Source organism: Numida meleagris, chromosome 21, assembly GCF_002078875.1.
Source record: "Numida meleagris isolate 19003 breed g44 Domestic line chromosome 21, NumMel1.0, whole genome shotgun sequence".
Classification (NCBI taxonomy): domain Eukaryota; kingdom Metazoa; phylum Chordata; class Aves; order Galliformes; family Numididae; genus Numida; species Numida meleagris.
The window spans coordinates 3,057,134-3,083,645 of NC_034429.1; the positions used below are offsets into that span (position 1 = coordinate 3,057,134).

The 26,512-nt window shown below is 49.6% G+C and overlaps 2 protein-coding genes across 12 annotated transcripts in view; both read right to left on the reverse strand.

Annotated features, from left to right (window-relative positions):
• SLC4A5 (solute carrier family 4 member 5) overlaps positions 1 to 22,210 on the reverse strand; it is a 29,098-nt gene extending 6,888 nt beyond the window's left edge. For 3 of the 7 annotated variants that reach the window (XM_021375112.1, XM_021375113.1, XM_021375107.1), the window contains exons 1-15: positions 21,876 to 22,210; positions 17,799 to 17,892; positions 17,451 to 17,642; positions 12,821 to 12,950; positions 10,493 to 10,653; positions 10,188 to 10,343; positions 8,010 to 8,105; positions 7,622 to 7,677; positions 4,716 to 4,873; positions 4,541 to 4,628; positions 4,215 to 4,369; positions 3,933 to 4,076; positions 3,590 to 3,764; positions 2,883 to 3,016; positions 2,501 to 2,772 (exon numbers count right to left, since the gene is read on the reverse strand). In XM_021375112.1, coding sequence (XP_021230787.1) covers positions 2,501 to 2,772; positions 2,883 to 3,016; positions 3,590 to 3,764; positions 3,933 to 4,076; positions 4,215 to 4,369; positions 4,541 to 4,628; positions 4,716 to 4,873; positions 7,622 to 7,677; positions 8,010 to 8,105; positions 10,188 to 10,343; positions 10,493 to 10,653; positions 12,821 to 12,950; positions 17,451 to 17,642; positions 17,799 to 17,892; positions 21,876 to 21,908 — 2,044 coding nt within the window. In that variant the 5' untranslated portion in view covers positions 21,909 to 22,210. Of the gene's footprint in view, positions 1 to 2,500; positions 2,773 to 2,882; positions 3,017 to 3,589; positions 3,765 to 3,932; positions 4,077 to 4,214; positions 4,370 to 4,540; positions 4,629 to 4,715; positions 4,874 to 7,621; positions 7,678 to 8,009; positions 8,106 to 10,187; positions 10,344 to 10,492; positions 10,654 to 12,820; positions 12,951 to 17,450; positions 17,643 to 17,798; positions 17,893 to 19,656; positions 21,856 to 21,875 lie in introns of those variants that run through there. The other 4 variants (XM_021375111.1, XM_021375110.1, XM_021375109.1 and 1 more) reach the window with 4 other exon arrangements.
• The window catches only part of LOC110387226 (tetraspanin-15-like), a 39,659-nt gene continuing 35,499 nt past the window's right edge, over positions 22,353 to 26,512 (reverse strand). For 4 of the 5 annotated variants that reach the window (XM_021375117.1, XM_021375119.1, XM_021375118.1 and 1 more), the window contains one exon: positions 22,353 to 22,882. In XM_021375117.1, coding sequence (XP_021230792.1) covers positions 22,628 to 22,882 — 255 coding nt within the window. In that variant the 3' untranslated portion in view covers positions 22,353 to 22,627. Of the gene's footprint in view, positions 22,883 to 24,911; positions 25,145 to 26,512 lie in introns of those variants that run through there. The other variant, XM_021375120.1, reaches the window with a different exon arrangement.

A 26,512-nucleotide genomic window follows, 5' to 3' on the forward strand; every position in this document is an offset into this window, starting at 1 on the left:
GTGCAGCGGTCGGCACCTGAGGGCTGACCAAGGTTTGGGGAGCACACCCTGTTTCTAACCCCCCAGTAACTTCTCCCTGATTAATCCCACGCACTCCCTCTGGAGTCACCCGAGTCAGAGATGCAATCCAAAGGGTGGAAGGGGGAAAAAAAAAAACAACAAAAAAAGACCAAAAGAGAGCAGCCTGTCCATTTTGGAGAGGTGGCACCCAGTAACGTCCAATTTGTTGTTGTAGTTTGGCATTGGTGTTACTTAATATATATATATTTATATTTTTTTTTTAATAAGGGGGGTGTTTTGTGGCTCACTGCAAAGCAATCAATAAAAGGCAACCTGCTGGGTTCTCCTCTCTAGCCCCGGCACCTTCTCTCCTCCAGCACAAAGAGAGGTTCCGTTCTTCGGGCGACGCAGCTCCACGGTGTCGGGAGCACCTCACTCCTCGTGCTGCCCTACACGGGGTCCGGGACCGCTCTCCCCCCCGAGTCCCTCGGTCCTTCCTCTTCCTGCGGTCAGGTGGGAGTTCGGCTGCTCCACCTTTCCGCCGCCTTCCCCCGTGCAGAGAATTAATGAAGGAGAAGCAATTGCTGGGTTAGAAGCAGAGACGCTGGGGGCTGATGGAACCAGGCTCCAGGAAACAGTGCTGGCAAATCCAGCCCTCTTTACAGCATTAAAAGCTTTTTTTTTTTCTTAATTATTACTATTATTTTCCTTCATAACCTTTCGCTTTTCCAGAAATTGCATTTTTTCTTTTTTATTATTTCTACAACCCAGATTGGTGTAGCATTGGCAGTATCTTACAAGGGAACCTGTAAAGGCTCTACATAAACCCTTCTATTGGAGCAGAGAGAAAAGTAAAATACATGAAAAAAAATTAACAACAAGAGCCCCATGGGGGTACGAGTATCAAATATTAAAAGAGCTTTAATATTTAGAAGGTGATACTCACTTGAGATTGAAATCAGCCCAAATTGATGTGTGCAGCAGAGACAAATATGGTACAAATCAGTTATAATAATCAAAAATCAGAACTATTAAAAAAAAGAAGAAAAAGAAGAAGAAAAAAAAAGAGTACGTAGGGGAGAATAAACACAACTTCTCAATATCTAGAGGAATGGAAAATCCATCATTGCTTTGGTGCCCAAGGCAGCAAAGGTGAGGAAGAAGGGCCGGATTGCCCAGAGGTTGGAGGCTTGGGGTGTAAATGGCTCTTGGTGCCACCAGAGGGGCTTGCTATAGGCAGAGGCTGGGGTGGGGGCTCTGGAAGGGAGAGACCTCCCTGAGGTTGGATGTTTCAAGCCCTGGGGGTTGCACATGGACTAAGCCAGCCGGCACTGGGAGAGCTTGGGTTCCAAAAGGACGGTGCTGTCACTGGGAGCTTCCATCCGAAACCCGATGTGATGGGGTCATTCAGCACACGATGGGTAAATGGGAATTGAATAAAAAACAAAATAAAACAAAACAAAAACCAACCACAAAATCAAATCAGCCAGGGGATTGAATGCTATTTCCGTCGTGGCATGTCAGATCTCATCCTGAAGTTGATGCAAGTTGCATGGCAGGTGTTGGATGCTTTTACTTCTTTGCTGCCATACCTCTTTTTCTTCTCCATCTGCAGCTGATATTCCCCACAGATTGTTTGCTTTTCTACTTTTAAAATAAATTTGGCCCATTTGAGATAAGGTGGTCAACTGGCATTAGCCCCAAACTGGAACCATCACCAGGAGCGTCTGAGCCGCGCAATGTGGATCGGGGATCACCAGGCACATCTACCCAGGAGCAAATGGAGGTATTGGTTGCAAAAAAAAAAAACAACAGCATTTTTAGGGCAAGTCTGAATTATAGCCCTCTTCACCATCAGAGAAAGCTATGTCTGGAAAATGTCTTCACTTCCTGCAAAGCACAGCTTGTTTTAATAAGGAATTGCAGCTTCTTCCTCATAGCAGAAATTGGATCAAAACCAGAGGAGCTGTCAAAAGACCATCTGCTCAGAGCCTTGTGGGCTCTCCTTTTTGAAAAGGAGTAAGAAAAAGAGGAAAGCAAGCAAGCAAGCAAAAAAACAACAACAACAAAAAATAAAACAGTCCAAGAGTTTTTCCAGACCCAGCTGGGATATTCTGGGCCATCCCAGAAACAGGAGAGGACAAAATCCTTCCGGCGTTGTTTTGTGGAGGATCAGCTTCTATTGGCAGCACGGTGGAATTAATGATCCAAGAGAAAGATAATATAATTCTTTACATCTTTTCTTTTTATCCACCCAGGTCCAGCTGCTCCAGGCCCTCCAGCGCTGTTCAGTGCATCCTGGCCGTGGGATGAGGCTCCATTTCCATCAAATCACCCCCAGAGGAGGATGATGAGGTCTTTCTGCCCCATGCCCACTGGGTAGCTCCTTGAATGTCTTTGGCTGATGATCCAGTTGGAATCTACCTGCAGCGGGACCCCCTGTGGGCACCCACCTCCCTCTCACCATCCCCATCTGGCGCTGAGAAAGGTTTGTACTCACCTGGGTCGGGAGCAATGCACTCGCACTTGTACATGGTCACATAGTCCGGCTTGAAGTCTGAGTTGATGGGGTAGTACTTAAAGGCCCCTATCATCTTCTTGATGGCATCATAGATGAAGATGAAGCTGATGAGGGTGGAGAAGCCTTCCTCTGTGAAGCGGGTGATGTACTTTATAATGAAGCTGGCGTCAGTGGCCACCAGGATAAGGCACTGTAGAGCAGAGTGCAAGCCGATCCAGAGGCGGAACTCCATGTAGTCGATGCCGTTGCCTCTGAAAGCAAGCAGAAAATGAGTGGGCCAGGAATGTGGAGTGGGCTGAGGGTCAGCCCCCGTCCCGCTAACAAAGAGTTCCCAATCCCTCTGGAATCACCCAGGACCTACTTGCTGAAGTCAAAGAGCAGCTTCTCAAAGATGAGGATGGGGCCGGTGCTGCTGAGGATGATGAGGGGCTGCCCAGCAAAGAGGCAAAACATGGAACCTGCCATTGCTGTGCCAAGGAAGCTCTCCATGACACCCTGGAAAGAGATAAAATCCAGAGTTACGGTGGTGCTGTGCCAGGTTACATCCCCAGGGATACCCCAGGTAGAGATGGGAATTAAGGACTCCTGTTTGGACTCATATAGGGTGGCTTGGGACCCCGTTCCCTTGCTCTTGGTATTGTCGCTGATACGGGTTTTCCCATCTTCCAAGTATTTGAGGACAGCCTCCCCAGGGGAGCTTTAGGTTGGATATCAGGAAGAACTTCTTTGCAGAAAGGGTTGTTAAGCACTGGAATAGGCTCTGCAGGGAGGTGGTTGAGTCACCATCCCTGAATGTGCTTAAAAACGTCTGGATGTGGTGCTCAGGGACATGATTTAGCAGTGGGTTGTTGAAGATAGGGTAGCATGGTTAGGTTGCAGTTGGACTTGATGATATTGAAGGTCTTTTCCAAGCTGAGCAATTCTATGATTCTATTCTATGATTTGGGAATGAATTTCTACCCCTAGCATCAAAGATTGGCATGGCATATGGGAGTAGAACCCACTCCATCCCATCTCATCCCTGTTTGCCATCTCTTAGCCAAAGTGAGCCCTGCCCTTGGACTCCACCTGGTAGTTGTCTGTTGCATCCCCAAGCAAACCCCCGAATGTGATGGCATTGGTGATGCAGCCCAGGTAGATGAACAAGATGGCAGAGATGGACTGGATATGAAAGCCTTCATAGAAGTCACTTGGGAACCAGGGCAGCTTCCTCTTGATATCCAAATAGAGGCCACCACAAAACCTGTGGAGATAAAGCCAAGGATGAGATCCAAAATGTGTACAGTGCTCCACAAAAGCCTGTGCCCATAATTCACCCCTCTGTATCCCTAGAGGCCACAGGGTGAGCAGCAGGAGACGTTGATGGGTGCCAGCACCCTCTGGAGTTTTTGGGTGGCTGGGTGATGCTCACCTGCCAGTCCATGCGAGCTCTTCCCCAATTTCATGCACTTCAGGCATCTCCCCATCATCACTGCCTCCTCCTCCGCTCCCAGCGCCCGCCCCACCGGCTGTGCCATTCATTTGCCCCACTTCATTCAACGAGAAAACTGACTTCCTGTGGGAATTATTATTATTGCAGACATAACACATAGGGATGAGGACAAGCAAAGTGGCTGTCCTCCTCCAGCATCTCCAAAATGAGAGAGATGGGGACAGCCGCAGGGCTGGGGCCAACCCCACGTCTCCCACTCACCTCTTCTCAGCTGAGGGCACTTTTTTGGGTGGTTCAATCCTAATGTTGGGGTCCCACTCGCCAGGTGGCAGGACAATGACTTCATCCAGAAATTCATCTATGCCAGCGATCAGGTCTTCTCTATCTCGGGCTTTGTAAGCAACATCACTGAAGAGCTGGGGGTCAAGAGAGCTGTCAGTTTGGGGACTGCGCCCATACATCCCTCCCACATTGTTATGGATGTTTGAAGTTTGTTCATTTGAGCAACAGGAATGGAAACTGCATTTTTTTTTCTCAGCCCTGAGCAAGAGGGGCTCCCAGTAGGGCCAGGTTTTGCGTTTACTCACATCATCCACCATGAGGGTTGCGATGGCTCTGCCAATCTCATTGTAGGATTTGGCTTTTCCTGCAGGGCCCAGGAGAATAAAGAGGAATCTGGGGAGCGAGTGGCACCGTGTTGGCATCCTCGCACTGCCCACTCCCATGTTGTGAGAGCAGGCAGTGCTTCAGAACCAGGCTCACCTGGTGGGGACGGGCACCTCCGTCACCCCTCCCAGCATCGTCGCTTGGAGCAGCCGCACAAAAGCTACAAAGGGCTTCTCTAGGAATTCCACTTCTCCCACCAGCACATTGGAGGCCTCCGCATCCTTGGGGATCTTCTTGATGAACTTGTTTTTCAGCTGTTGGGGAAGATGAGGTAGGGAAGGGAGTGGTCACAAAAATCCAACCTTGTCCTCTTTTTCCATATCCTGACTACAAATGCTAAAGCTGCGGCACCAGGTGTGGGCTGCAGGCTCCAACATCTCGCTCTCTGATGCTCCTAGGACTCCCAGGGGATGTGAGGGCCATTTTCATGAATAAAACAGGGAGAATTCGTAAAGCTGAATTCGTAAAGCTGAATCTGTGAATTTCAACACCACCACTAAGCCCAAGATTAACTTGAAAGCACATGCTCCAGGCTCCCTGATGCAAACATGCAACTCCATGTTTTGGAAAAGGGGCTTTGCTGCACTGGGGTCTGAGCAAGGAAAGCCCATGGCAATCCCCAGACTGACTGCATAAAATCTAAGCCAAAAATACTGATCCCAAGGGAAGCCTGCAGGCGTCTCTCTAAGCCTGCTTGCAGCCCTGTAGCCCCAGGCTCCCCTAAGGCTGAAACACCACTTGGTGCTTTGCACAGGTGGCTTGAGCTCATGTTTTCATAGCTCGTTCCCCCACATCCCATCCTCAGAGCAGGAATGGATAATGCAAGCAGGAAACCTCCATCATGGATTTATTCCCCGGGTCTCTTCTCCCCTGCAGCTCTTTCATTATTAGCCCCAAATGGTTCAATACAAAGCGAGGCAGGGTGTTATTATAATCTATATGCCAGCATGAGGGGAGGCATGTGAGTTGGGCAGCAAGCTCTCCCTTTCTAATCCTTTAAACCCAAATGGAAAAAAAAAAAAGAATAATAATAATAAACCAATTCCTCCAATGCAGCTTGGAATGAGCAAGAGCAGGAGTTAACAGTGACTACTAAGCTTCATGTAACATTGAACAAGTCCCTTTGTAGCAGGCCTACAGAGCGATTATACCCAGCATTCTTGGTACTACATGCTTTGCATATTTTGGAATTAACCCTCTGCATCCCACTGCTGGAGGCTGATATTTGGGGTCTGTTATTGGGCAATTTGCTTGCTTTATTGCAGCTCTAATTTAGGAAGGTGCCCTGGAAAACTTCTTCCTGTGTGCTGCCTCTCGTGCATCACAGCATCCTCATCTCATGGCTCCCTCCTCGCACCCAGTGCCTGAGTTTGGGGACATGCCACCTGCTGGATGCTAGTAGGCAAGAGAAGCAGACAGAGGGGACACAATCCCTTTTGACACACACTGATGTATTTCAAAGCTGACCCCAAAGGATGAGGCCAAGCTTGGAGACGTTACCATGACATGAAGAGCCCCAGAGTATCATGCTCAGGCAAACCAGGAAAAGAGGGATTTCCATCCACTGCATCACATCAGATAGGACCAATGAGGATGTCCCTTGGGGCAAGGCAATCACTCATACCACACTGTCCCCTGCAAATCCCTGCCAGACCCTTCCATCCCCACTGTCTGGGCTTGATAATCAGCTCCTGGCTGCCAGATTTTGGGCACTACCCCCTTGAGGCAGAAAAAAAACATCTAGTTGGTGCAAAGGGACTCAACCCGCACAGTTTCAGCCTTGATGCCACGTTTCCCCCGCTCAGCATCGCTTCCAGCTCCAGGAGCTATACTTCAAACACATCCACCTTTAGCTCCCCACCAGATGCCTCAGACCAAACACCCAAAAGATTGAAAGCAGTAGGAAAACATCATGCATATTTCCAAGGACCCAATTGCAAGCTCCATCCTGCAAGCCATATGTTGGCAGGATTGCACAGGAAGCATGCCTACAAGACACATGTTTAATTACTGCACTGCTCTTGCAGACAACAGATCTTAAAGACAGAATTAAACCTCTCTGGGCCGTATTCTTGTTTGCAGCCCCAAGTACTGGTTGGGATTTATCGCAAGCAAGCTGCCTGCACCCAGCAGTGGTGCTGAGCTGTGACTTTTAGGATGCGTACACACATGCACTGTCAAGCCCATTTCTTTTCCTATCATTACATTTTAAGGATGTTTTCTCCACCCTACAGATCATATAGAATCATAGACTAGGTTGACTAGGTTGAAAAAGACCCTTAAGTTCATCATAGAATCATTAAGGTTGGAGAAGACTTCTAAGATTCCCAAGCCCAACCCATCCCCACCATGCCCAATGACCATGTCCCTCAGTGCCACGTTCACCCTTTTCTTCAACACCTCCAGGGACAATGACCCCAACACAACACTGGGCAACCTGAGCTGGTGCCCGACCACTCTTTCCAAGAATAAACTTTTCTTAATACCCAACTGATCAAGCCAATATCCAACCTCATCAAGCCAATATCCAGCCTCATCAAGTCAACCATCGCCCTAACTCTACAAGTCCACTGCTGAACCACATCCCTAAGTGCCCCACCCACACAACCTCTACATATCTCCAGGGATGGTGACTCCAGTGCTTCCCTGGGCAGACTGTTCCAACGTCCAACCAATCTTTCCATAAAGAAACGCTTGGTAGGTCAGATTGATGGTTGGACTTGGTGAACTTGAAGGTCTTTTTCAACCTAAAGGATTTTGCAATTCTGTGATTGTTTCTGGGACAGCTTCCCCATGGACTAACAAGGATCAATATGCGTATTTGTTTAGCTAATTAGTAATTTGTGTGGTTATTGACTGAGCAAAGCTGCACAATGCTCACGTGGATCTTAACTCTTACGGAGTCCCTCACACATGGCGGTGCATTTGCAAACAGGCCCATAGCAGCCAGCTGTGTTAGAGATGCTCCCCACTACGTCACACAAAAATTTGGGGATTATTACCTGGTCAGTGCTCGGCGTGTCCGAGATATCATTCATGCTTCGGCTTTGCACATGGCCTGGAGATAAGGAGAGAGAAGCAGGGTGAGAAAACTCCCATATGGGGTGCAGCCAAACCTCAGCCCCACATGGAAGAAGGAAACGAGGCAGGAGGACTTCAGTGCAAACAGATCATTATTTGGCACAGCCAGGTTTGCAGTAAGATAAAAGCTCAGTAATAAGAGCTTTTCTAACCTCAGCCATCCTACAGCTGTGCAAAATGCATCTCATTTGTGTCCAAATATGGACGGTGTGGCAGGACCCTATCTCACACTTGCAGGTCATTTTTGTTCCCCCCACCCCGAGATTCTTTTCGGATGGTTTCAGCTCCCCGCTGCCCACCCCAGCTTACGCAGGCGGCCGTAGCTCGCGCTCTGCCGCATCCGCAGGTCCTCCGTGGAGCGGTGGAAGGCAGCACCTGCAGCCGGGCTCCGGACAGGGCTGCGATCTGGGGTAAAGAGAGAACAGAGGGGGTGGGAGCACCATGGGGTGGGAGGGACGCTCATCATCAGCCGCCCGGTGCTGGGGTGGCCTTTACAGCACTGATACACCCCGCAATTTGCTTTTGCCTCTGCACTCGTTTGGGCTTTTATTCCACCCACAGTAATTTTTCCCTTAGCAAAAAATGGATTTTCCTGCCTTAAGCCTTCTGTGCTCTCTGTGGAGGATCCATGCAAAGAGCCCGCAGCACCCCGTGTCCGGTCTCTTTGAGGCCATCACTGGGTTCAGAAGGGCAGTTTCTGTTCCTAAAGAACCAATGCTTTATTCTGATTTTGAGGCCTGTAATTCTACGTAGGTTGCTCCAGAAGTAATGCCCCCCATTTATTTCTGTGGAAACTGCAACAAAGAACGCAATGACACTCTTCGATAGAGCAGATTCTCAGCCACAAATCACAGTTTTTCAACAAAGTCAACAGTACGAGCTGTGAATTTTCACCAATGATGAACAAGAGCCTCCATGCCACACTCATAAAACCTGCACCAGCAGACGTGACCCACTGTTGCGCAGCTGCTATGACAGCATTGTTGCTAGCAAAATGTTGCCCATGCAGTCCAACTTTTCCTATGCTCACATCCACTGTTTGGTCTCTGTGAATGTTCACAAGCGCTGCTGAATGTCAGTGGGTGCCATTTTTTCCACATGGAGGAATTCAGTTCCACCCCTTTGCTTCATCTGCACTTCCATGCCAGACACCGTTCTGTCAGACTGCCCCTCTGCTGCCATCTGTCACATGGCAACAAAACATAATGGGATATTGGTGGGAAGAGTCAACCTCTACTGCCACCCTGCCAACATCCACCTCTGGCATTGTGAGCCAACATAATAAAACAGGAGGCGTTACTTTTGGAGCAGAGCACAAAGAAACCCGAATTTGAAATTTGACGTGAACTGAACTTTTGAAAAAGACAAAAAGATTTACATGGGCCTCTACCCAGCTTTGTGTGGGTATTTCTCCTCCCTAAGGCTACAAATCTAATTTTCCATCTCACAGAATTGAACTGCATTGGTTAGGTAGAAAGGTTTCCCTTCTTCCCCATCCATTTCCTGTGGCAAGCCTGGAATCTTCATAGAAAACCTCCTGAGTTCCCAAAGAGTGTTTTCCTCGGGGAAAACCTCCTGCTCCAGGTTTGATGAGCTGCACTGCCTCTCTCTGAAACACCACAGCAACCATCCTCGTTTTCTGCACAACCCAACACTAAAGCCACCAGAAATAAGGACGGACCCTCTAGTGAGCGTGACCTGTGTTTTGGTGTGCCAGCAGTATTTATTCTGGTATTGCAGAGTTGCTGCTGGCACAAGAAATGTGTAGGACACCTCTGTTCCTGCCAACAACCACCTTTGTAGCTTGGTGTTCCTCGCTGCAAAGTCAAAGCAATGCCATCGTCTTAGCAAGGCAGTAGAAACAAATGAAAGAAACCCATCTTTTCCATATCTGGAGGGAGTAACTACAAAATTTCCACGCTGTGCTCCATTTTGAGAGCTTCTGAGCAAATGTCAGCTCAAATATCTAGTCCTGTGAAGTGGATGATGGCTACTGTAAAACCTAGGGATGCCCATGGGGTGGATATATTGCTTATTGACAGCCTCTCCCACGTGCACTTTGGGTTTGGGTGCTGCTGTTTGTGTCTGCCCAGAGAGAGCTGAAGCCTGGCAAATCCTGGGCTCCACCAAATGACCTCCATTTAAATCTAAGTAAATAATCTAGCGTGAAAACAAACAAATCCCCTTTTATAAAGGCTCAGAAATAGGCAGGTTCAGTGACGGAGCAGACTGGATTTGTCTGTAGGCAGCTTGCCCCCTGGCCAAGTGACCGCCAATGCCGCTGTCCACCTCAGCAGACACCTCCTTGGCTTTTAGCTTCCATGACCTGCCATGCTTAGCAGGTGGCAAAACTTTGGGGGTCTTTCCCTCTGCCCTAAGCAGTTTTGTGCCCCAGATGGTTGGGGTTTTTGCTTCTGTGTCTCTTGAGGTCTGCTTACTGAAGATTTAAGGACGCAACCGGGTGCGGGCGGGATCCCGAGCACTCACTTGTGTTGGAGGACACCGACTTGCCAATGTCGGCCAATGACCGGTGGATGGGCTTCTTGGTCTGGTGGCGGTGCTTCCTCAGGAGCACGTAGCTAATCTTTTCCCGCAGCTCAGGTTTGAGAAGACCGTCCTCTATCTGCTTCTCAATGACATCGTCTGAAAGCGTCACACGAGGGAAAGTCACCCCACTGCAAAACCTTCTCCCCCCTCCCAGAAAGCTAAAAAGGCATTGACTCCTACTGGACCGATTTCGCAGCTTTCAATGCCATCTTCACTTCGAGTCGCTGGTACCCGCAGACTCCTACCTATGATTTGGGGCAAAGAGTATCCATCGAGGTCCAGGAGCACTGTTCCCGTCTGCAGACACGTCCGCAGCTCAAACAGGCTGTGCAATGACAGCGTGGACACGTGGGGCTTGCTCCACCTTTCCCCGCCTTCCTCCACCTTTTCTTCAAACTTGATCCACCTGAAACGACAAGTGGCAGAGGCGGGAATGAGCCCGGAGCGAGGCTGGTGTATGAGGGGAAGAAGTGAATTGCATTTCTGCAGGCAGCTTACAAGCCTGAGTTAACCCATTGACAACTCCTGCAAAGGGTTTGCTCGCTGTGCAGGGTGAGAATGGAGAAATGCAGCAACCTCATTGTCACTGCTTGTGTGGTTGCAGAGTGGAGCAAAACCACTTGTCTCCACCACTCAGCCCTGCAGATTTGACACTCCTGGTACTGACGGGGAAGATTTTCCCTATGGAGCTGACCTTGCCTTAGCCGGGCTCTGCACCTGCACAGAGCAGCAGAGCTTCATCTCTATGCATGCAGGGATGCAAAAACCCACGGCGTTGCAAAGGTCTTCTGAACATCTTAGCAATGCTCAAACTTTGATGTGGGCTATTCATCCCTCAGGTGGGAGAGGAGAGGGGATGCAAGCTCCTGTCCCTTGGCAATAAGCCCTTCTGCCTCCATTCCTTAATTTCACAAGCCAAAGGCTTCAGAGCAAATCTGGGAGCAGCGGCCGATTTCTTCCAGCTCCCTGGGAACAGGACTGTCAGCGAGATGTCAATTTGGGGAAGCAAGCTGCCTTTTCCTTTTTTTTTTTTTTTTTTTGAAAGGAGGTTTTCAGGCTCCATGGATTAGTCTTGGCAGGGCTTAACCTTGCAACTTTTAACTGGTGGATTTGGATTCCTGCTGCTGCAGAGGGCAAGGATGAAAAGGATGCAGGAGGAGAAGGGCTTCTGGGAATCTCTGATGGCTCACGAAGAGCCTGGGACTGCGTGAGCCGCAGGAGGTGCACTGAAGTGCAGCTGGAAAGAGAAAATGCAAGGAGTCTCTGTTGCAAAAGCAGCCACAAAATATCACCTGGGAGTGCCAGGAATGGCCTATGCAGGGGACAGATATGCAGACCACTTGAAAATACAGAGCTTATCTCTAGGGCCAGCACTGTATGCATGGTTTCAAAGCTCCTCACCCTGATTTCTTTGCAGAAACCCCTTCTCCAGCCTTCCAAACAACACTGCTTTCATGGGGAGGAAGTTCCAGCTTCTCCCTGGCCCAGCCATAGCACCACTAAGACACGTTGCTCACCCAAAGCCGATTAGGTTGGTTTTCCTTTCTCTTTTGCCCCGTTTTCCTGCTGAAAGTGGGTTAGCGTGCACGCGGGGCGGCAGCTTGCTGTGAGAGCTGCTCTGGATGGTGTCAGGACCCGAGGCACGTCTCCTCTGCCCTGGGAGCAGCACCCCGTGATGCCTTTGCAAAACCTCCAGCAAAACCCCCGCCTGCTGTGCTCATTTCTTTCTTTCCCCTCTCGGGGACTAAATCCCACCGTGGGGTTTAAGCACAGGTAGCACTGCCGTGCCAAGGAGCTGCTCTCCTGCGGCTCAAGAGATTGAACCGCCCCTCGGTGGAGAGAGGAAAGCTGGGTACTGAGAACTCCATTCTCATGGGAGCAATTTGGAGACCTCCACGCCAAGCCCTCCCTGATGAAAAGCCCAATGCGATGGGATATTTTTGCGTGTTGAGCATTTTTGGGGTGCAGGGCGAGGTGTAAATCTAACACAGCCCTGCCAAATGGAGAGGAAAATATCTATTATCAACAGCATCCCTGCAATGCTGCTTCTAGAGCAGGGCTGGCAACCAGGAGAAAGGGGGATTCGTAGGGCTATTTAGGAGGCTAGGTTAAAAAAAAAAAAAAAAAAGGTTTTGAGCAAAGCATGGAACGTCCCAACACCAGTTACTGAGAAGTGGGAAAATTCAAAGTAAACCTGTCCCAAAGTCCCTGGGATATGGGTTGCTGGAGGAAAGGATGAGTGGAGGGGGTGTAGCAGCCAGAAGGGGAATATATAGGTGTAACTAGGAATGGGAAAAGCCCCGGCTCTGGGATTGATATAGCCTGGGGGAAGACGTGGGAAAGATGGGAATTCTTCCTTTCCTTCTCTACGTCCTCAGCAACGACCCACAAAATGCCATGTTCTCTGCATTTCCCTAGACTGGGCATGACCAAAAGCCAAAAGGCCTGAACCTAACCTCACTGAAACCATGCTTATCCACTGACCCCATTGCACAGGGAGATGTGTCCAGCTAGGAATAGTTGGGGCTGGCTCCTGCCGATGAATTTCTGACCTGAAGGGTGGCTCGCCTCACCTGGCTGACTCTTTCCACTCCATCTCCTCCCCGTCGTGCTGCAGTGTGTCCATCTCCGTGAAGAGTGTGGGGTTGGGAGGCTCATCGTCATCACCCAGGATGTAGCGGAGACGTTCAGCAGCCGGTGACACTGATGGAAGGGAAAAAAAAGGAGTTGTTCTGAGATGAACCCAAGCCAACCCCTTGCTGGAAGAGCCCAGCGAGAAAGGAGGATTGGTTTGTTGGCTTATTTAGGATGCCAGGGTTAAAAAATAGAAAAAAAAAGAGAGGGATTTTGAGCAAAACGTTGAAGGTGCCAAGCAGTTATTGAAGAGTTGGGAATCTCTAAGTGAACCTGTCTCAAAATCTCTGTGCAAAGAGAGAGAATTGAGTGGAAAAGACCACTATCATCCAATCCAACCATCAACCTATCCCTCCCATGCCCACTAAAGATAAGGGATGCTGGAGGAAAGGGTGAGTATAGGGGGCACAGCAGCCAGGAAGGTAATATATACCTGTATATACGTACACACCTATATATTATCTAGTGGGCATGGTGCAGGTTGTGAATTGCAGAATGCAACCAGCCCTACATGCAATGCAATCAAATTCTCAGCCCAGGAGCACTCTGCACCCCATTTCCATGGGATCTCCTGCATTTTTCCCATCCATGGAGTTTGCCAGTTCAGAGCTCTCTGCCATCAGCAACCAAACCCGCATCCACATTGTTACACTCTGGCACCGTACATCATGATGCACGAGCACTCTGGGCACACTTTCCCTCCAACTCCCATCCCCCCCTTTCAAGAGGAACGATCCAAATTTACCATTTCTGCAGGAAAATCCACCTCTTTTGCCACAAACTGCAGGCTGGGTTGGGAAGAACACCCCCTGCCTCCCGTTTCCCTCTGTTAGAGCAGCAGGGAATCACCCAGCTGCCAATCTCTGCGGCTCAGCCCATTCTCAGTTAGGATAGGAAAAAGTTTTGTGCCTTCGAGGTGCTCAACCCAAATGGACACGGGGCGGCTTGGGCCGCTCCTCCTCTCCCCGTAGCTGCCCAGTTATTTGAATAAGAGGATAATCAGCCCTACGCCAGGCTCCGTGGAAATGGTGTATTTTTAATAAAATCTTGGGTCTTAGCCCTCACCTAATATGGCAGGAGTTAATCCAGCAATGAAAATGTCTTTGTTAGCGGAATCCTCCTGTTCCCAAACCCAGGAATAAGAAAGTCGGGTAATACGGTGCACGGCTCATTAAGTTGCCATGCGTGAGCAGAGGACAAGCTCGCGGTGCCGCTGGAGCGCTGCCTCGTCCCCCCACCAGATCAGCTGCAGGCCGAGTCGTGGCCACTGGGAAAGAATAGGATGTCCCTTGCACTCCAGCTGAGCCTGCTTAACCGCTTAAACACTTTAAGCCACACCACCAGCGCTAAAGCCCTGCTGTCAAGTCCTCCTTGCACTTCCATAATGTTAATTCTTGTGGTTCTTAATATTCCTGTTGATTTTAGAGCTGGGCTACACACCTGGATGGCTACAGGATCTTTACCCTCAGGGAATCATTGTGGTTGGAAGAGACCTCTAGGATCCCCAAGTCCAACCCCAGCCCATCCCACCATGCCCACTGACCACGTCCCTCAGTGCCACATCTCCACGGTTCCGGAACAGCTCCAGGCACGGTGACCGCACCAGATCCCTGGGCACCCTGTGCCAGTGCCTCGCTGCTCTTTCTGAGAGTTTTTCCCTAATATCCATCCTGACCCCCAACCCCCACCGGCGCAACTTAAGGCCATCACCTCTCATCCCATCACTGTTACCGGGAGCAGAGGCCAACCCCCCTCACCACCACCTCCTTCCAGGGCCTTGTAGAGAGCCATGAGGTCTCCCTCGAGCCTCCTCCTCTTCTCCAGGCTGAACAGTCCCGGTTCCCTCAGCTGCTCCCCATAAAACTTGTGTTTTCTCTGCAAAACCTAAATTCACCGCAAACCTTAAACACTGCCACGAGCTGTGCTGCAGCAAAGGGAGGTGCTGGGAACGCCCTTTCCAAGTGGCATCTCCAGATGCATTACAGAAAGGGGATTTCCAGTTTTCCGGGAATGGATCAGCATGGGGTGTAGCTCCATCCCCTGAACACGGCTTTGTGGCCGCTGCTCGCAGCGCTGCCCATATTCCCATCAATACCCTTGTCTCTTGATGAGCACCACGTGCTCCTCACGGATCAGCGTGCATGGAGCTGCTGAACCTCCCACAAACCACTGACCCGAACAAAGAGCCGGCTGCTGAAGCATTGCTGTGCGATGAACCCCTGTGATCTGTTCACCTGGAGGACCCGCCTGGCCCAGCACCGTGCTGCAGATTTTTGCTCCTTCTGCAAACGTGATCCAGCCTCAAAATTAATCCTGGAAATCACCAGCTATTTGCTTGGGAGGATACACTGATCCATCTTTTCAGAGGATGTGGGAAGGGCAGGGAGCTGCTGGTCGAGTTTATCTCATCTTGCTGTTCCTCTCTCCCAGTTTGCTGCTGGGCTGTGTAGCAACATCCCCTGAGGGTGCCGTGTGCTGGAGGACGTGGTTTGCATTTGGGAAATGCAAAAGTGCTGCAGAGGCACCTGGAACCAGCATCTAATGCTCACAAGATATCACCGAAACAAGACACCATGCACACAGTAGATGTGTACCTCCCTCAATCAACTTTTATGGTGGGAAGATGCTCACAGCTTCCCTCTTCTGATTTACACCCAGCAAATCACTTTTGATTCAAGCTGCAGTGGATCCAAATCAAGCCCACAGATGTGGGACTAGCTCAGCATTAACACTGATGATACAGGATGATTACACGCACCAAAGGGTCGAGGTTTCAGTGGGTCATTGCACAGGACAGACCAGTTGCACCGATTTGTGCCTACACCAACTGCAGGGGCACAGAGCCCTTCACACCCCCACATTTAATTCAGCAGCAGAACCTCAGCCAGCAGCGCCTATCCAAACCAAAAACCCCACTCTGCCTTCGGGGCTCATTGAGAGGTACAGTAAAATAAGCCGACATCCCATGGGGAGGGGGAGCGCGGTGCTGCCCATGGATTGCAACCACTCCCTGTCACTCCACCATGCCCTTCTCCCTGAGTTTCATGGCTCAGAATGGACCTTCACCCCCCTCCCCCAAAACAACACCAGACCGGGGTGCACATCCCATGGGACCAGAAACTCTGCTCTCATTCATTTAAAGCTGTCCTCAGGTCTGGGAGGTGTTTCTCCTTCCAAACAGTCTGTGCTTCATCCCTGAGCTGGGACAGGTGCTGATAGAGGTCCCCCCCCCGCTCCATTTCGAGGTGTCCCCAAGCTCATCCCAGCTATCGGCGTCACCAGGGCTCACACCAGCCCCGTGGTGACCCCAGGGAGAAGCAAAGCCCAAAGCAATGGGGACTTTCCTCCCTTCCCACACCCTCTGCTGTGACTGCAGAGGAGGAATAGCACGCGGTGCCGGCTCCTACCTGGAGCAGTGTCCTTTTTTTCCCCCATTTCTTCCCGTCGAAACAAACCTTCCTTGCGCGGCACAAAACCTCCCAAACTTCCTCCTTTATCCACTCAAGCCCGTTAAACTCCCAGGCTTAAGGAGCAGATTATAGAGAATATAAAGCACTTTCCTCTCCCTTCAGCTCTCATGACGGGAAGTTACCAAATCAAGCGAGATGCGTTCAGGAGAGGTGAGCGCTTGGGAGCATGTGTGGCAGCAGGGCCAGGCGAGGGAGGAGAGGGATGAGGGACGGGAGAACAAAACCCAGGGACGGGTCTGGGGTTGCTTTGGGGGAGGTGGTTTTCTTTCCCTCCACTTGGAGTGAAGTGGGAAAACCACCTGCAGCGTTTCCTCTGAGCTCAGGGAAGAGATTTTTCAGGGGAAAACAACAACAAAAAAAAAAAGGCACGATTTTCTTTTTGGGGAAAGCAGGGCTGCTGAGGAGGGGGTGTTTCTCCCTCCATGAAATGGCTTTGCCCCACAAACCAACCCGGGGGTGTTGAGGGTAGTGTGGAAAGGAGGGGACGTGGTGCTGCAATATGTCACTGCCCGGCTGCAAACACCAACTCTGCTCCCATGCACAAAGCTGGAGAACTTTTCCCTCTGTGGGGAAAGCCATGGCTGAGATCCCACCTACACTGCATGGCAGCAGTGCAGTTGGTTTGACTTAAAATCAAACACAAATTTCTGTGGAGCGGTGGAAAAAAAAAATTAATAAATCTAGAGATCGACAAACGCTTTGCTGTGCAAAATATTTATCTTTGATAAGGCAAATTATGGAGATTGGGCAAGGTCCTGGGTGATAGCCTAATGGGAATAAGGTTGGGGCTGGAAGGGGAATTGGGGTTGGAATGGGGGTTGGGAGACGGGGTTGGATGCTTGCATCCCCAGGATATCGCTGTACCACTGCATACAACCTCCCAAGGGCAAGGAGGATCTCTTTTTAGACTACCCATCACACAAGCAGCCCCAAATATTGCTTCATGCCCTGTGCACCGCTCTCAGACATCAGGAAAAACAGCGTCGAAAGCAAAAGCCAGGCAAGAAATGCAGCGGGGCGCACCAGGGTGATTTAACCCCAATTTACATCGTACTGCAAAACCCCTCCTGCTTTCTCAGGAAGCCAGAGGACAACTCACTGGTCCTGCTGGCATTGTCATTGCCGCTCTCGTAGCAGCCGTGGCCGCCGTCGTCGGTGTCGGAGCGCTCCTGCCGCTCGTAGTGCCGCTCGCTCTCGCTGGTCCTGTCCCGGCTGGAGGCAGATCGCCGCCGACGCCGCTTCCTCCGGTATCCCCGGGGCACCGGCACCCCGATGTAGATGGAGTGGTAATCTGGGGTGGGAAGAAAGGGATCAGAAGAGGAGGTCTGAGCATTTCTAGCTTGTAAAGCCTTCCTCCTGCCAGGCTCTAAACACCCACAGCCCAGAATGGAGGGAGCTCTGGGAGCTCCTGTTGCTGTACAGTGGGGATGCTCACTGTGTCACTCACCTTCTTCATCATCATATCTCCTCCTCGAGCTGCTGAGCCCCCGCTCGCTCAGCCCATCCTCATCCTCCAGCATGGTCCTGCCGCGTGGCGAGAGCTGAACGGGGAATCAAGGGCAGAGAAAGGGGAGAGGTGGTCAGAAGGGCTGGGGAGCAGCCCCTTTGCTACCTGCAGGGTAATCCCCACTATGGGAAGCTCTTGCATGTGGCCAAAAGCACAGGGACCTTCCCGGAGGGCTGAGGGCACACTGGGGGCTGCCACTTCCTGCAGTGTGCTGGCCCTCCCCCCCATAGCAGCAAGCTCAGCCCTGCCTCATTCTGCACCCACAGCTCAGAAATACGTTTTACCGGGGTGACATCTCCATCCTTCCCTCCTGCTCCTGGCAAGAAGGTGTAAGTGATTATTAGAAGGATTTCACAGTATGATGATGGAGACCCGCTTGGCTAACAGAGCTGTTGCAGTGGGGCTGGTTGGGGAGCAAACATCCATTTAACTTTTGGGGGGACATGCACAGCTAAAAGAGGTTGAGTTGAAGCAGAGTTTGTCTTTCCCCCGTCCTAAGCACAATCTGATTTTCTGCCGCACCCATGCCTCCACTTCCAGATATCTTCCTGCAAACCCATGGTTTTATTCCCTATGCGAGATCACTTGGATTTTGCCACGGACACTAATTAATCTCCTAATTATCTGACCTCCAGTGATTGTCTTTCACACTTGACTTGGACGGGGGAATGGTTACTACTAGTGGCAGCCCAGTCGATGCCTCCCAAAGTCACTTTGAGAGCAGCTCTCTCTGCGTCTCCCGCTCTGGCTGCCCGCATCCATGGCAATACACTGCTATTCATCTCCTGCAGGGAAGCAAAATCCCAATCCAACCCCAAAAAGGTTTAAAATAAAAAGCAAGCTAGGTGTGCACACAAGCAGCTGGAAGGATCCACTGCTGGCCAGGTCAGCTCTGCTTGAGTTGCTGAATTATTGAGCCATTTTACCCCAAGGCAGAGACCACCTTGTGACCAATACAGGCTCCAGCCTTAGCTAATTGCTACCTGAAGACATGAAGACATCCCTTGATCTAACAGATTTGGGGTTTTTGACTGCGTTAGTTCAGCTGTTCTTGCTCAGGTGTAGGAATCAATCATTTTTAGGGGTAAACACCCCTGGGTGGACAACCATGCCCCAAACCTGACTGTACTGGAGGATAACACACATCAGCTGTGAGCCTTGGCCTTGCAAATAACATTACGGGGCTAAATTTGGGGATTCAAGAAGCTGATGCTGGCAGGAGAAACAGCATTAAGCTTACCCAGCTGCAGATATAAATAATTTTACTTTAAAATTGACCTAGTACCTTCTAGCAGATGAATTGCCATGGACACCCCCCAAGGGCAGCAGTGTTGGGTTTGGATGGGAACGCAACCCTCCTGCTAGGTTTACATTGGTAATAAATATGAATTATCATTATTATTATTATTTTTTTTTACAACCTATCTTGGCCAACAAGAGCTCTACCACAGCTCTGTTTGGCAGAAAAATATAACTCATTTTCCCAACAAAAACACACTTTGCTAGATCCGCTGATAAATGGAAGGTCCTGACTGATTACAGCTGATGTATCCAAGCTGTGCCGCAGGATGTTTTCCACCTCATTTTTTACGCAGGCAGTTTTATTTTCCCCCAGAAGCCTTTGCATATAAACCCAAGCATGACACAGAGTAGAAGTGTAGGAAAACATGACCTGAAGTGCTGTAGAAGCAAGAGGAGAGAGAAAAGAAGAGTGCGACCGTTTTCTCCCCCATTAAACCACGCTACCCCCACCAGCTTTCAATTCCAGAAAAGCAAACGTTAGCATCAACAAACTCACCTCTGGCTCTCCAGAAGCACTCAGAAATTGGAGGGGCTGTGCTCAGCAAGGGGAAGCGATGGGTGCTGGTGGGTGCAGGAGCCCGGACTGCCTCGAGAGGAAACTGCTCCTGCAAGCATCGTATCGATGCCCATTGGCAGCAGCTCTGTAGCTCCCAGCTTCAAATGTATTTTTGGGTAATGTGGATTGACTTTCGGAGTAGAAAAGCATCATGGGATGTAAATAGACCTTCAGAGAGGTTGTGACATTCATGCCATGAAGAGCTGGTGGTATGCAGTGATGGTTTCTAGATGGGATGCAACAATATTTAGGCTGCCGATCCCTAACATCCATGATCTGCATCTCCTGAGTGAATTGTTATTTCTTTAATTATTGATTCCCATCAGTTTTGCCTTGATTGATGGGGGCTGGGAAGAAGAACTGCTTTTATTCATTGGCTCTGTTCAACCTCATGCGTGGCTGATAGCAAAGAACACAAGGAAATTACTCAGGGATGCGCGGGGAAGCACTACCAACAGGGAGCAAGCTCCTGAACCCAGTGGGGATCCCAGGACCAGCCCAAGTGCCATCAGAGGGTTTGCCTTTTTGATACACGTCCCACATTTTGCCTTTGACACGTGAAATATCTGCAAATTTCAGCTTGAGAGAATCAACCCCTCGGCTTTGTGAGTGGGGGAACGCGCTCCCTCGCCTGCCCGCTTTTATTTAACGCCTGACTTGCTCGTGTCTGTTCAACCTTTTAACAGGGATATCAATAAGCCTGCATCAAAGCAGCGCGAGACCCCTGGCTGCAGACAGTCCCATCATTCAACAAGCACCCAGAGAAAACACAATTTGTATTTTTAAGGCTGTCTGAGAACAAGATTTTTCCTCTCACCTCTGGGGAGATCATTCGATGGCACCATCCGGAGTCTCAGCAGAAGCAAAGCCAAGCCTGTTGGATGCTTTCTCCCCCTTTGCTACATGGGAATGGCGTAGCAGGGCACCAAGCCACCATGCAAACTGCCATCTGCTACCTCTCTCATCACTCAGTGCCTGCTACAAAGCATCCCTCAGTAGTCCAGGTAGGAAAACCTGCTCAAGCCTGACCTGCTAGGGGCTGCATCCCAGCCTTCCTAGGCTCTACCCAGGCAGGAAACAGCACAGAGATAACAGCAGCATCTTGTCCAGTAATAAAGAAAAGAGAAAAATAACAGGAACGAATATTCCCCAACTATTACATGGAAATTAGCCCCAAAGAGCAGGCTGAATGCATCAGCTTGTGTATATAATGGTTTTACTAAGTGCCTCCCAGAGACTGGGGGAGGAAGGAAGAAAAAAGCAAAACCTCTGGAGCTTGTGAGATGCCTGGATGAAGAACACCTGTTATTCCTTAGAGAATCGTGATCACCTGGAGGTTTTGACCTTCACCTGCAAGAAGTCCCACAGTGTTGGTCATGTTGCTTTAAAACCACTCAATAACCCCCCTGCTGGCTCACAGCTCTATTTTCAATGCAATGTATGGACACCACCTGTGCTAAAAGCCCTTATCAGGCTCGTGCTGGGGGGTGTTTCTCAGCTGGATAAAGGAAAAAGCCTCGGAACAGGCAGAAGAGGGAGACAGAGCCCAGCAGTTGTATGCGGTGTCAGTGCCTTGGGTGCCCACGTTGAAGAACTCAGCTCCTGGCTTCCAAAATGCCCTTATTAATAAAAAGGGCATCTAATAACTCCAGCCTTTCCCTTGCTGGGGGGCACAGTCGAAACAACCATTTTTATGAGCAGACTTTTTGTTCTTCCTTTGCATTTTCACTTTTGAAATGACTCTGCACACTTGATGGATGTAGCTGCCACCAGTGCCCTGAGGGTGCCCATGGGTTCCTCTCAGGAGAAAACATCTCTCCAATCGATGCCTCCTCCTCTGCACAATCTGAGCTATGTGTTTGACTTCGGGCTGATGGATGGTAAAGCTTCCACCAGTGGGTTACAGCTGAGCCAGCACTGGGGGAGCCCTGCAGACGCTTTCACTCTTTGCTTTTTTAGATAAAAACTCACTCATATCTTCGCATTTCATCTGCCCCAGGCTTCCTTCTGTAAGCCTGATTCCCAGCGTGGCCCATTTATCCCAGTCAGCATATTTAATTCCTGTATCCTGAGCAATACAGAAGGGAATTGCTGCCTTAATCACCGAGGTGCTGCGGTAAAAGAATAAATGTTAAAAGAGGGAAAAATCCTCTCCTTACTTGGTCTTTAGATTCGGTCTCCGGAAGAATCATGGAATCGTTAAGGTTGGAAAAAACCACTAAGATTCCCAAGTCCAACCCCAACCCATCCCACCGTGCCCACTGTCCACATCCCTCTGTGCCACATCCCCACAATTCTGGAACAGCTCCAGGTACAGTGACCTCACCACGCCCCTGGGTACCCTGTGCCAGTGCCCAGCCACTTATTTGGAGAAGAAATTTGTCCTCATCTCCAATCCAAACCTCCCCTGGCACAACCTGAGGCCATCACCTCTCATCCTATTGCTGTTAACTGGGAGCAGAGGCCAACCCCCTCACCACAATCTCCTTTCTGTGGTTGTAGTGAGCTGTAAGGTCTCCCTGCGGCTCTGTCCTTCAGGAGGTCGGGCTAAATGTGAACATAAAGATACCCCAGCGTGCACTGGTGGTGCTTCTCCCTCCCCAGCAACTCGACCAGCGTGCAGCAAGTGCCAGTGACTTTGGAAAACAGAAGTCACATTTATTGCGTAAAAATTTAAAAAAAAAAAAAAAAAAAGATGTACAAATGCTTCAAGTCACCAAGGTAGTAAAAAGACCCTTGGGAGCTCATGTGCCCACACAGTGCACTGCATTGGTATAGCCTCCCAGTGCTACTTTGCACTGCTCCCGAAGGTATCTCCTGAACCTGAGAAAATAGGTGGCAATATTTTCACATTCAGCATCAGCTGCCTCACAGAGAGTTTTGCTCGAGGCTTCCTTTTCCACCGCTGCTCTCAGTCCTCCAGCTCCTCACTCTTGGCTGCGGCAGACATGCCTTCCTCCTCTTCTTCCTCTTCCTCCTCCATGGCATTGACGGGAATGTAGCCTCCTTCTTTGGGTAAGCACCAGCACCAGCCTGCACCGCTCAGATCCACTGCCCCGAAGCTGAAATCGCGCACCTCCAGCATCCTGAAGTCCACGGTGTCCAGCTGGGAGTAAATCTCATTGAGCTTTTGCCAATACAGCCACGCCATCACCAGGCCGGCCACCTGCAAAACGCACATGTCAAAGCCACCCCAGGCATGCAAACCATCCCCAAAGGTCTTTCTGTGCTAGAGGGGCTGCCACCCTAACTTCCCAACCTGGGTAAGAGATGGGAGTGGATGAGATGCAGCAACGCCAGCTGACAGAGCAATGGTGTTGCTGAATTTGCTGACAGCTGTGTCTGTCTCATGACTTCCTGCACTGGCCCTGACCGTGGGACATGCTGGATGTCGCTGTCAGCGCTGCAAAGAGAGTGGCACAGGTCTGAGTTCTGGCTAAAATTAGGATAACGCCGCAAGCAAGGTGCCACTTGGGTTATTTCCCTGCTTGGCTGTCAGGGAAAAAAAAAAAGTACAATTTAGATCTTAAGGAAGGTGAAGACAAGCATTTCCAGCAGCCCAGGGATTCGAGTCCACTGCTTTGATTTCACCCAATGCTTCCTTTGGGATGATACCTGTTCACCCATCCGCTGGCATCTCCTGCAGTACTGCAGTGCGTTGCTTTGGGAGCTGAAAAATTAACAGTTTTTGGTCGCTGACCTGTGTCCAGGCTGATCCATTAAAGAGTCTGCAAAGTGGGAGCGTGAAGGAAAAGACAAATGGGGATGTAATGCAGCTTAAACCAGGGATCACTGGGGATTCCCAAACGGAAAGGAGGCCAACTCCTTTTAGTGAGAACTACTGGTGATTGGTGGACGGTTGGACTGGATGATCTTGTAGCTCTTTTCCTACCCTGGTGATTCTATGATTCCACAGGGGAAAAAGCACACTGCAACAAGTGTTACTTGGTGAGCTGAAAGCACTCAGGCAAACATAGACAACATTGGGTTCATCCATTTGCCTTTCACAGATGGAGAAATGCTCGACCAGCCCCACCAGCAGTGCACATTGCACAGAAGATACCTCCATACCACTTTGTCTTGGATTTTCCTCCCCAAATTCGCCTGGAGCTGGATCTAGAGGGGGAATCCCCTCAAGGCTGACAGCTCATTGCTCAACAAGAAATGGGGAAAACCACATCCATTGGGCTGCTTTCCCAGCATAGAGCCCTCCCTTGAAGTCGGCTCCCCAACCTGAGTTTGAGCTTGACTCCACCAATCCTCAAAGAGCATCCCGACCTTTTTGCACTCCACCTAATTATGGCAAGCAATAGGGATCTTCATCCCCTTGATAACAGGATTAATCACCAAAATAACAGGTGTGGTGCAGGAGGCTGCTGCGTGGCTGTGGCCAGCAGGGCTCCCTCCAGCTGTGGGAACTGCAGAAAGAATGAGTGAGTGCCATTAGGGTTCTTTGCTGGGAAATAGGATTAAGGATACTGAAAGAATAATTGAGCTGCAAGGACCTGTGGGCAGGAGGGACACAGAAGGCCGAGGCAATGCACGGTGCTTGGGGGCAGCTACATCTCCCCATGGACACGAGAGAGAGCCCAGAGCAACCGTTGCTGAAATAAGATTGTGCTCATCCATATCCAGCAGCAGAGCCCCCAAGGATGTAAAAAGTTTTAAAATAATATTCACACACATGACGAGCTCCAGTGTTATTTACTTCTATTAGGTCACTGGGCAGATTAACATCCCACTACTGATGGAATGAAGGGACCAGGAAAGCAAACCTCTTTGAAGGGACACATTTTTAGGCAAGCACATAATTTTTCCTCCGTTAACCAAACAGTAATTCAGGAAAAAGATTTGTGTTTACAATAACTTTAATCCAAACGGATCCCATTCTGCAAAACCAGCCAGGTTCGGGGATGCAGTGCTGGAAATTTGCCTCCCGCTTCTCTCCTCCTGATGGGACACAGCACTGGGGGGAACTGGGGGATGTATTTAACTTAATTAAGGTGCCCCACGTCCTCAGCCTGCATCCCCGCGCCTTCGCTCTCTTCTGAATAATGAACCAACTGCCATTCCAGCTCAGCTCTAAATATCCTCTTCCACTTAATGAAAATGGAAAAAGCTGTCAGGAATATAGATGAATTCAATATCCCTGGCACCAAGGGCACCATGTTTTCCAGAAGTAAAGAGACTTCTAATGGGAGTGCTGATTTTATTGTATTGCGGTATGAAGGAAGGCTTTATTGCAGAGGAGCGTGTTACCAAAATGGATGAAGCATCAGATTAAAGAAAAATGGAAGAAAAAAAAAGTTGTTCTTCTCTCTGCTGTTCCCCCTTGTAACAACTTCAAGCTACAGCTCATGGGTCATTGGAAGCAATGAAATTGCCTGTTCTTTCTGTACAGAAAGCGCTGGGTTATTGTGCTGTAACCCTGTAGGTATAAGGCATTGCACTGGTAAGGACAGAGACCATTGTTTCTTAAAAAAAATAAAATAAATGTCTGAATGCACAACAGAACAGAAACAGGAGCAGACGTCTGTTGCTATTTCCTACTTCTCTTTCTTCTCCTAGCTGCAAACGAGCAGCTTTGAGCTGACAAAGCAGCATCTTACTGCAGACAAAGCCCTTTTTCTCCATCTTTCAGCATCGCTCTGGGACTTGCCTAGAGAGCAACAGCTGAACTTTGCCCCAGAGCACCCAATCTGGGCAAAGCAACTTCATCACTTTCCTTTTCAACCAGCAAGATGGAACCAGGGAGCGGGACCTCTGCTATCAGCAAGGGCCATCTGTAAGCTCTGCCACCCAACCCAAGCAGCTAAAAGAAATTCAGGGCCATCAGAGAGAAAAAAACAAAGTGCCCCAAAGCACAGATTGTCAGGGATTTTGCCCTTGTTCCTGTCCATGAGCCACCTGGGAGGATGGAGAGGTAGGCAGTCCGATATTTTTGTTATTTAACTCGAAGACCCAATTATAACTGCTCAGTTAAACCCACGAACATCTGCAATTCCATGCTACTGGCTCTCTCTGGAACACCTGTGAGTTTTCTCTATGCAAAACAAGCAAAAGCTCAAAAAGAAAATTAAAAACATGTGTGGATCCTGAACCTATAATTATTTCTAGCTAACTTAGATTAGTGACACTAATTACAACTGGGCACTGTATTATGATTTAACTAGGGGTGTCTGCCTGTCCGGCTGAGCAGTGACACAGGGACAACTTCTGCTGATATTTCCAAACCACTGCTGCAGAAAATAAACAGTTATGGAAGCTGGCACAGAAAACGTGTCGCCTCTTACAGGAGGTATCCAGGAAAGGTTGGAAAGAGATGGTTTGGTAGAGTCAGCTCTGGGCATGGAGGAAACAATCCATCGGCCCGACAAGGGGCTTCTGCAAGCAAAATTTTCTGCAGGAAAACACATTTTCCTCCAAACATCTCTGGGTGCTGCACATGGGTGAGCCCAGCAGTGGAGGTTCTCTCCCATTTGGGCAGCTGTAAAGCAGGATGGATCATGCTAACGGGACAGCTGAATCGTTTCAAGCTTTCCCAGAGTTAATCAAGTAAAAGTATTTATGTTTTATTGGCTTTCCCTTACACAAATTGGTATTTAAAGGTGGGGTTCTCACAGAGGTCACAGACTGTAGATGGAAAAGTCCTTTTTACTCCTTGTTCCTATTTTATTCAGCATGCATGAGCTGCCTGAGAATATAATGCCTCCCAGTCCCTGGAGCAACTTGGATATTAAAAAGGAAACAAAATACAAATTAATCTTGGGAAAGAGAAGAGGGGAGAGGGAAGGGA